The sequence below is a fragment of the Rhinolophus ferrumequinum genome, chromosome 7, assembly GCF_004115265.2.
Source record: "Rhinolophus ferrumequinum isolate MPI-CBG mRhiFer1 chromosome 7, mRhiFer1_v1.p, whole genome shotgun sequence".
Taxonomy (NCBI): Eukaryota; Metazoa; Chordata; class Mammalia; order Chiroptera; family Rhinolophidae; genus Rhinolophus; species Rhinolophus ferrumequinum.
In genome coordinates, this window is record NC_046290.1 from 92,368,475 (window position 1) to 92,379,266 (window position 10,792).

The 10,792-nt window shown below is 53.8% G+C and overlaps 1 protein-coding gene across 1 annotated transcript; it reads right to left on the bottom strand.

Annotated features, from left to right (window-relative positions):
- Positions 1–1,300: 1,300 nt before the first annotated feature.
- On the bottom strand, positions 1,301–9,863 carry ZP3 (zona pellucida glycoprotein 3). The gene is made up of 8 exons (XM_033110927.1): positions 9,558–9,863; positions 7,105–7,223; positions 5,254–5,357; positions 5,000–5,177; positions 4,787–4,904; positions 2,000–2,091; positions 1,745–1,872; positions 1,301–1,521 (listed from the first exon to the last, which is right to left on the bottom strand). Exons 1-8 carry the CDS (start codon positions 9,861–9,863, stop codon positions 1,301–1,303), a joined length of 1,266 nt encoding a protein of 421 aa, XP_032966818.1.
- Positions 9,864–10,792: the final 929 nt, after the last annotated feature.

Below are 10,792 nucleotides of genomic sequence, written 5' to 3' on the forward strand. Positions count from 1 at the left end.
TAAGATGCAGAGTCTTATGTCTAGGAGTGGGCCTAAAACTCTGCCCTTCCCACCGATCTCCAGGTGATGCCAAGGGTGTTGACAGACCACACTCGGAGTGGCAACAACTTAAGTCAGGGGCCTTCCTGTACTTCTTAGACCCAGAATCACAAAACCCTACTCCGAATGTACTTTAGACATCTGCCTCTATACCCATGCCAACATATTTGAGCCTCTGACCTCAGCCAGACACAGGGCTAGAGACAGAGCCAGAAGATGCGGCATTTAAGTGCCTGTTGGGTCCATTCAGTTTATGCCTCACCACCCTGCCCAGCAGCTACCAGCCTGTTTTGCCAAAGAGGATCCAAGGACTCACAGCAGGTAACAAGCAAAGCTGAGATCCTGCAGTGAAGGCGACCTTTCCCCAGCGAGGAGGAGTCAGGTCTGGGGTAAGGTCGGAGCCAGCTCAGAGCCAGGCCCTCTGAGGAGCTTCACAACAGTCAGCAGAGGAAGCGTGACCCCCGCCCCTGGCGAGGGGGCCACAAGCTCCCTGGACACCATTCCCTTGCAGGGCACTCCCAGGGGCTGTGGCCAGGGCCTAGGGGAGGCAGATAACCGATGTGGGAAGAATGACATGAAGGTATGAGAGGCACAAACAGCTCCCCTCAGCAACAGGAAGCTCTAGGCAGGTCCCAGCCCTCCTGAGGTACCCGCCTTGGAGCCGTGACGTGGCTACCCTGTCACACACAGCGTCAGATGTGCCCCGGTACAGCAGCTTCAGGCTAAGGTGACGACTGCCTAGACCACTGCCCTAGATGGTCACCTCTGGCCTTCAAGGCCTCTGGCATATGGACATGTGGCTTTATGCCTGCTGCCCTTGGGGAAGGGAGCTACAAGTCCTTCAGTCTTTTCCTTCCCACCCCACCTCCCAATCAGATGCATGGGGCCCAGACACACACAAGACCCTTGGCTAGCCTAGAAGTCGAGCAGGCAGGGCCCACTCCACTTTTGCTCCCAACAGCCTTCATGGTGACCTCCCAAAGACGTGACATTATAGTGGCCCCTGGGAATATAAGCCTTGTCCCCAGGAAGGACATGCTGCTTAAAGCCAGGAAAATGCAGGCTTGCCTTCACAAACCAGTCTGGCCTCTCCTCCATATAGACAGGCAGACTCACCCTAGAGGCACAACAGGACGTACTGGGATTGTGCTGTTTGAATCCCCAGAGCTGTTTTACCGTCTGTCCCCTCCCCCGCGCAACCACTCGCCGCTCACCCACTCCCATAGTCACTGTGCTACACCCCAAAGGTTACTTTCTTCTTTTATTGGGAAGCATACACAGGGCACATCACAGGGTGGGAAGCAGCCTGATGCCTCCTGGCAACAGCCAGGACAATGGCAGCCAGAGTCAGGGTTACGACCATTGCCAGGCCTAACCCCAGCATCACAGAGGTGAAAGAAGACGTTGACCCTTCCACACCGTGGTCACTAGCCTTTCCCAGGAAGATCAGTGGCCCCACTGTGACATCTGCTGCTTCTGTCACTGAAAGACAAGGCATCCAAGGGTCACCTTAGTCCCTCTCCAGGAATCACGTTAGGGGCTTTGTTCTGCCTCAGTAGGCTGAATTAGCAGGTTTTGTTTTAAGTAAGAAAACCCAAAACTGCAACCCCCCAGGGGTAAACAGCTTTAAATGGGGGATAAGGAAGAAGAATGTCTCAAGTGACAGCAGGGAGGGCAACAGCCCAGTGGCCGACCCAGGACCTACCATGCCTACGACCACGGGAAGCAGATTGATGCCACTGTTCCACTAGCCTCCTGGAACGACCTGGAATGCCACAGCTACCCTCGTTACAGCATTGACAGATATCAGCAGTGCCTTCTACTGGGGACCAGCTGAGAGGGAAAGACAAGAGGATTAGACGACGGTTGCCTGCAGGAAGGAGTTTGCGGACAATGTTCGTATTGGGGGAACAGACACAAGGATTTTCTACCGCAGCCATGTCCCATCTGGTCTCCTCACCTGTTGGAGGACTTGCTGAACGAACAGGCTTTGTTTAGTTGGTCTGGGACTCGGTCAGCGGGAGTGACCTTCAGATGGCAGGTGATGTATACCTGGAAGTAACAGCTGCTGTTACTAGGTGGACTTCTAGGCTGTCAGTGACTGTAATAAGTCAGTTCTTATACAACCCTTAACCCTTGGGGGAAGGCGGGGGAAGAACCCCAATTCAGAGATGGGGCAACCGCGGTTCGGAGGTTAACGTGTCTAAAATTCCAGGGCAAAGAGCAAATTGGATCCTATGCTGTAACCCATCATCTTTATTGCCCCCGTCTTTCCCACATGTTTTCCAATCCCTTAGCATGCCCAGCTGTGGCCTATTGAGTTGGAAGCTCAGGGACGGGGCCTGAAAGGCCCAATATGCCCCCACCTACCTGGGATAGCGGGAACTTTGACAAGCCCGGGCTCAGGTCAGCCCTGGTCCTCTTGACGAGGGCATCCCCAGCCAGAGGTTCCACTTCCTACTCTAGATGGAACAACAGTTCCCCCCTGCCAGCCCTTACAGGGCATGGAAATTCCACCACCTTCTCTCCGAAGCCTTCTGTAGAGCCACAAACCTTGGCCACCACCTAGTGGCCAAGTACACAGGCAGGGAAACCATTTCAGAAACTTGGGAACAAGCCAAGATGCACTTCTGGCCAACTGCCTCCTGTCTGTCCCACCAGAGAATGTTTCCGGGGCCTTTGGGCCTATTCCAGGAAAGGAACTGCTTTTAGCCTCAGCTTTTTCCCAGTACATTTTTCTGATGCTAAGTAGGGCCTAAGATCCTAGGGTGGTTCCCCATCAGCTCCTGAATAAGCTCTTTCTGCCTTGGGCCATGGCCAGTGAGCCAGGCCCTTCTGCCCACCTCTGATGGAGAACCCTCCCCGAGCTCAGCATCAGCCTCTGATCTCTTAGTTCCCTTCCAATCCGTGGGGACGCCAATACCAGCTCAGGTTCCATCCGTGCTGATGGCCACCACCTGTATGAAACCTGATCGCCACCCTCCCCACTGGACCACCTCTGAAGTCAGCATCAACTCCCTACCCTTAACAGGGAGGTCCAGAGCTGTTTGCTATAAAATTCCTTCAGTTTGATGTCTGAAGATTTTCATAAGATGGAGAAAGGTCGTGCCAGGCCTCACCCCCATTAAGTGAAAATATATGGGATTATATGCAAGTAGCAGTATGTTTGACCTTTCCAGGTGATCAGTATAGAGCCGGGGTTGAAACCCCGGTTTTAATCACTTCTGCCCCCTGAGCAGCTATTCCAAACTTTACACTCTGCCCCCATTCCTATCTCAGGACACTTGTTTGAAGTCTGCTTATTTTTATTTGTAAGATTTTGCCAGCACTCCCTGGCAAGAGGCCAGTCCTTCTACCTGGGATTCCTGCCCCACCTGTCCACACCTCAGGCATCAGGAGCGGTCCACCTCTTAGCGCCCACCACCTCCATCCCCTTAGTTTCCAGTGGGCTTTTGAGCTTAGTGGTTCTCAAGGGGTGGCCCCCAAATCAGCAGCAGCCGCTGGAGACTTGTTAGGAATGCAGATTCTATGTTCCACTTCAGACCTACTGAACCAAACCCTGGAGGGGGGCCCAATAATCTAGTTCCACAAGCCCTCCAGGTGATGCTGATGCATTTGGGTTTCAAAAAGTCACCGTTCTAATCTGATTAAGTTCAAGAGGCTACCAAGTATGAAAAGAAGTTCAGGCAACATGGATCGACCCTAGAGGGCATTATGCTAAGTGAAATAAGCCCGACTGAGAAAGACAAACACCGTATGATCTCACTTATATGCGGAATCTAAAGAACAAAATAAACAGAAACAGACTCAGATACATAGACTAAACTGACGGTTACAAGAAAGGAGGGGGTTGAGAGCCTGGGTGAGACAAGTGAGCAAGGAGAAGGGATTAAGAAGTACAAATTGGTAGTTACAAAATAGTCATGGTGATGTCAAGTACAGTATGGGGAATATATCGTCAATAATATTTAAAAACTGTGTAGACCTATGGGGGAATCACTTCATAAATTATATAAATGTCTAACCACTATGCTGCACACCAGAAACTAACATAAAATACTGAATGCCAACTAGAATTGAAAATGGTCACAAGGACGTAAAGTACCACATAAGGAATATAGTCACTATTGTAATAACTATGTGCGGTGTCAAATGGGTAATAGACTTATTGGGGTTATCCCCTTGTGAGGCATATAAATGTCTAATCACTGTGTTTTGTACCCCTGAAATTAATATTGTATGTCAGCGGTAATGGAAAACTGAATTTGAAAAATAGCTCATACCCACTTTCCTTGCCCTTCTGGAAAGCCTCCGGGAAGGCTGACACCTGCCTTTTTCGACTCCTTTTACTCAACCCACCATCATCTGGGCTCTGGCCCTGCTCACCTTGGCAAGGACAAGATCAGTCACCAAATGCCATGGTTGTTGGTGCTCATCTTACCTGAGCTGTCAGCCAAGTCTCCTGAGGTCCTGTTCTAGTTTGTTCTATTTCTAGGACTCCTGATTCCCTCCATCCTTCATTGGTTTTCTACCTATCTAAGGGTGTCACCAAGGCCTTCCCCTTGAAGATCACACTGGAGCCCAGGTTTTACTTACTTAGTAAGTTTATGGAGTTATTAGGAGGGGGCAGAGCTATCAAGTCATTGCTCAAGGGGACAACTAGTGAGCTAAAACAGCAGCCAGTAAGCCTGGTCAGCCTGACCCCTAAACTTCAGTCTTATTCCAGGGTATTAAAAAAAGCAATTACCGTATTTCTGGAGTCGTTAGCAAAATGGAACACATCTACTGTGAACTGGAGGGTCTCTGGCCCGGGTCTGGGTGCTTTGAATGCAGATGAGGCATCGGAGAGCCCATCCACGAGACAACTTTGAAGAGAACGAGTGAAGAATGGAGTTAAGGCCAAGGAAGGTAGCAAGGGTCACCTTAGGAGGATTCCCCAGAAAGGCAGCCCAGCCCTCACCCATTGAAATCCACGATGGTGTGATAAGGGGAGGCATTCCGGTCTGGCGTCGGCGTGGCCACACAGTGGTCTACAAACAGTCGCAGTGGCACGTGGCTGCCAGTGTGGACTTCGGCCTGAAGGTGAGCTATGTCTCCCAGCTGGAAGGTGGGGAACCTCTTCTTAGCACTCCAGTTCTCTGAAGGGCACAGCCAGGGGTGAGAAACTGCCGGAGCTCTCCCTGCCATCTCCCCCTGCCAGCCCTCCTTGCTTACCCTCCATCAGGTGCAGGGAGAAAACCAGCTTCTCTTCTGAGAACACCGTGGTTTTGAAGGGCACCCAGGTGGGCAGGATGGCCTGGCTGCTCACGTTGCCCCGCCTGGGAAGAGAACAGCAGCTGCCCACACCTGGTCTGGGGCTCACCTCATCTGGCCCCACATTGGTGGGGGGTTTCATTTTTACCTCATTGCCGAGTCCTCAGCTGTGTCCCAGCCAGACAGCCAGTTAAGGAAGTCTGGGCCTGTCCTTTCACCTCCCAAACTCAATACCTGTGCGTGGGCCCACCCCTCCCAGCCGTGAGAACATCTGGGCTACCGCACGGAGACAGAAGTCTCAAGTTGCTTTGGTTTCTAGACCCACATCTGCTCCTCATTAAGGTTCACCCTTGAGGTTCAAGTTTGCGGTCTGAGGCAGCAGTCTCTGTCTGCACCACTGAGGGTTCTTGAGGCCAATCCTGGCGAAGGCAGCCCTTCAGAGATAAATGCAGTTAGGCCTCTGGTTCTTGAGAAGCCAGTGAGATAGAGACTGTACTGGGACAGGAAGTACCCCGGAAGCAGTCAGATGTCTCCAGACATCTGCCCTGCTGACCCCAAGGGCTCTCATGAAGACGCTACTTCAAGGGCTGCATCTGAGAACCAGACCTCAGGTAGTGGGAGCTACTAGGTTAAAATTTCCCAGCCTGTAGCAGACCAACCTGCACTGTTGTTAGCCATCGGGCCAGGTGAGCCAACATTCTTGGGTCAATCCCAGCCAGAGCAATTCTAAAGTGAGAGATGGCTGTGGTCCCAGGAGGGCTTCAGCCTCTCTGGCCAATGGGAGGGCAGGCTGGAGTCCTGTCCGTGGCTCCTCTGTGTCCCATACCCCACAGGGTCAGGCACCCAGCTCCTCCAGTTCTTGTTAGGCTCCTCAAGTCAGCCCCCGACACCCCTGCTGCCACAGTGGAGGTCTCCTCATCCTAGTCTCCCAGCTGGTCTCCCCAGCTCCCATCTGTCTCCTGTACCAGCTACCAAAGAAACTTGTGGGTTGAGAAGCGGTTCATTTGGCGTAGTGCTCAGGGAGGCGTGGCTGCTGAAGTGCGAGCCTGAATACCTTCAGTGCATCTACTGGCCTTTAGAACTCACTGTCCCCCTTCTTGATGAGGTCCTTAGCTCCAGGCATTGGGCTGCAGGCTTACTAGTGACACACTGCCCGCCCCTGGGGTGTGTGTGGCTCTGCCCAGAAGGTCTCAGCCCCACCTGTCTCAAGGTTCCATCCTAGGATCTTGTTCTTGGAACCCCGCCCTGGACCCCTCCCCAGGCACATGGCTCCTCCGTGTGCCCTCGGGGTATCAGCACCACACCCGCCTACCTCCTGGCCAGGAGAGGACGAGAGGACAGGGATGAAGGCTCTACACACTCTGAATTCAGCCTAGCACAGGATTTAGCACTGTGTTAGAAGCCAGTCACCCTCTCCCCACACCTCAGCGCCCAAGCTCACGGGCACTGCTTAGTGCCCGGGTCTTGAGGGGCTTCCCCCACCCACACTCATGTACTGGGGAAACCACCGGAAAAGAGCAGGCTGTGGTGGTCAGAGCCTGGAACCTCTCCTTACACTATTGAGAAAGTTTTAAACGCCAAGAAGGCCTGGGCTGGGCAGCCCTGCCGCTTCCACCAAGAGGCAGCTGTGACCCAGGTGCAGTTCAGAGGCTCAGAGGAGACTCAGCAGGCCCCCTCCCCAACCAGGGCAGTGACCACAGCCCAGACACTTCCACCTTCTCGCAGCTACGTGGCCGGAAGCCGCCAAGAGGCTGAAGAGTTTGCCGAGGGGCCTCTGTGTCACAGGTAGCAATAGGCCTGTCCTCTACTGACCTGGGGAAACGGCACTCGATGGGCACCTCTGCGTTGTTAGTCCTCACGATGGACAGGTTTCCCACAGGGCGAGGTTTGTGGAGCAGAAAGGTGCTGTACACCAGGGCATCCTTGGTCACCTGAAGGAAAGGGACGGGGTCAGCTCCACCAGCTTCACCTGCCCCACCAGCTTCACCTGCGCCACCCCATGCTAGGGCAAAGGGAGGGCAGCCCCCAGGGGGCGGAGAGAACACAGCTCCTGGACTTAAACCTCCCTCTGCTGCTGACCCCCTGGATAGGTACCACCCTCACATCTCAGTTTTTTTCACCCCTGAAGTGTTGACAGCACCGCAGGGGTCTGGCTCAGCTCCATGTCAGCCACTAAGCAGATACCAGAGGCGTTGGGCACATGCTCCCTCCTGGGGTTGCCACCCCCACCCCAATCCACAGTTTCCTTTGTTAGGGGAGGCCTGGGGCCAAGAAAGTCCCAAGGATGAAGTCAGAAAGTTCCAGGAGCTTTAACTCATTGTCACAGCAGTTAACACATACCCTGCCCTCCCTCTTCTGACTTACTCTCAAACCCATTCACAGAAAGCCAATTCTGTTTAGTGGTTGCCTGAGGCAGGAAGAGCACAGGCAGGTGCTCCTGGGGCAATTTGCACCTTCCAATCCATGCTGCCCAGGAAATCACGGGGCCAAGTGGCTGCCTGGCCCACCCTAACCCCTCAACCTTCAGAGGAGAGTCCTAACTTTCTGTTAACAAGTGCCCCAGATGGACCAGCTGCATAATTTGTGGGGTCCAGTGCAAAATGAAAGTGTTCAAAAGTTAAGACTCTCAGGACAGGGCGGCCAATTAGCCCAATTAGGTTAGAGCGTGATGCTTGTTAACACCAGGGTTGACGGTTCGATCCCCGCGTGGGCCACTGTGAGCTGCACCCTCCACAACTAGATTGAAACTACTTGACTTGGAGCTGACGGGTCCTGCAACAACACACTTAAAATAAAAGTTAAAAAAAAAATCCATTAAAGAATCTCAGGACAACAGGGCATTAAACCAACCAAGCATGGGCCTATGGGACTGCACAGGTGTCATTCCCAGGCAGCCAGCCCTGATCCCCAGGTGATCCCTGTCAGGCAAGATTGGGAAGCCCATCGTGGGAAACACTGCACAGGAAAAGGAGTTGCCAGGCTAGTTGGCGTCACCTGGGATCTTAAAGATACTGATATCTGCCTCCCACTTCTGTTCTGATTTAGTATAGGACATGGGAATGATTTTTTAAAGCCCCCAGCTGAGTCTAATACACAAGGTTTGGGAATTACTACGCTAGAATAATTCCTTAAATAACTCCTTCCCCTCTCCTCAGGGACACAAGGGGAAACCCTGCGAACCACACCTAAGACCAGAACTCTGGTGGAGGGCTCAGGGGCTGGGCTTGTCCTGCTCCAGGCAAATTACTGAGACTCGAGTCAAGGAGGGGCATGATGGAGCAGAGGACAGGTTCTCTGCTGGGCAGCAGAAGTCAGTCCAGGGGATCGTGGACCAGCGAGGATCTGTGCCCCGCCAGCCCTGCCCTGCTGAAAGGCCCCTCCTTATAATCCGAGTACAGCAATTTCGTTATCATTTTGATGAGATGCCCTAGAAACTTAACTCCTGTATATATATCAATTAGCCTATAGTAAAATCCGTTTTGTTATACGTTGTTTTGCTTAAAGTCACAGAATCTATTAAGTGAGGACTTACTGTATCTCCCTTCCCCCGCCTCCGGCCGCCCCAACTTGAGGGGGAGGCGGTCTGGCCTGGACAACTCAGCTGTCCTCCTGCACACACCTCCCACATTAAGCCCCGCGCCCATACACACACACACACACACACACACACACTCTTGGGGTGCCCCTAGGGGCCCAATTTGTCTTTAAAGTCTTCAGCACAGATGTGGTCCTGATGTCCCTTGATGCCCCCCCACCACTTTTATTTTAGTTCAAGGCTTCAAGCCATTAAACATAAGTGAGACAGGCCAAAATTCTGGTTTCCTCCTGTGATAACTTCCGGGCTTTTGAGGTGTCAAGGCTGACGTCTTCCACACAAGTTTCTAAAGCCCCCAGCCAGTGCTGGGCCACCCACAGCATTATCCTGTCACACCCCCCACCCCACATGGGCCACATCTCTTCTAGATGCCCTCCAGGGGTTCAAAAATCCTCAGGAATCAGAGTGGAGGTACCCAGTCTGGCCCAAAGCACACTGCCCTGTGGACGCTACCCCACCTGCCTGATTTTAGTAACTAGAGGCCGGAGCTTCCTCCCCAGCCCACCCCCATTTCACCAGTGCCCAGCTTCAGGCCTCAGCTGCTGCACCACCCCACCCTACAAGTGAAGGGGAGCTGCCCCAGCCCCACCTCGAACGGGCTCTGCCTCCATACTCCCCATCACCGGCTGTCTCCCATGTTCTCCCACCGAAGCCAGGGCCCAGGCCTCACCTGCACGCTGTTGCCACACTCATGTAGCCCGACCTCAAATCTGACCGTATCATCCATGTCTGTAGAGACCAGGGGCTCACAGGCCTCAGGGCCCAGGGTGAGGTCTGCAGGCCTGACGAGCTTCCCAGTGCCAAAAAGGTCTTTGCTGACAGTGACCACAAGCTGAGCCTCCAGACACTCCACCACTAGGGGTGGCTTAGATCGCACGGGGCGGCGGGCCCCACCCTGCCAGAGGGGCTGGGGGTAGCACAGCTCCATGCTCCCCCAGAGCAGAAGGCAGATGAAGAGGCCGTAGCTCAGTGCCATGACGCCTGCCCACACTCCCACGAGTAACTGTGTACCTACCACCCGCCGTCTTATACCCTAGATGATGGCCACTTACACCTGGGCCCCCAGCTGCCTTCCTTCCCCAGCCAATCCAGTCAGCTAGGCCCTTGATGCTCAAACGCCCCCGCCATGTGGTGGCAGGAGTATCACCTGGGGCTTGTTAGAAACGCAGGCTCTCAAACCCACCCCAGACCACCGAGTCAGAAGCTGGTTTTTGGCTCTCTCCCCAAGTCATTTGTATTCACGTTCAAGTTGGAGACGTGTGGGCTGACAGCCTGGTCAGTCGTAATTTCTCACCCTTTTCTATTCCCACCCCGTGTGTCCACCCTTTGCTAGCCCTGCCCTCATAGCCCAACAAGGGGCATAAGGGCGGTCCCAGGTTGATGGGGGAGGCAAGGAGAAAGGTCTTGATTGAAGGGTGGGAAGAATTTGATCAGAGACAGCAGGGAGCTCATTTCAAGTGAGAACAGGAGGACGTATCGTTAGGAGCTTGGGGATTTCATGGGCTGTTGTCCAATATTATGGGAGGTAGGAGGGGAGGTCAGTTTAGGCAAGGAAGTTATGTGTACAGAGGTGTGGACAGGGCACTGGGGGGGGCCGAGGGGGAAAACCCAGGAGCTCAGAGTGGCTGGAACCTGGGCGGGGTGGGGTGCGGGGTGGGGAGTGGAAGTTTAGGGGTCTGGTGGGTGAGGAAGGCCACAGAACGGTGCAGAAGCAGGTGAGTAAGCTGGCTGGCTCTGGCTGGGAAGCCCCGACTTCCCAGGGTCAGGAGGCTACTGCAGCTGTGCTGCTGGGAGAGCAGCCGAGGGTGGAGAGGGACCGACCAGGTCCACATTTACCGATGGCAGACTCTGCCGGGTCTGGGGGAGACTCCTTCAGGAGGGGGGAGAAGTACAAAAAGTAAGGGC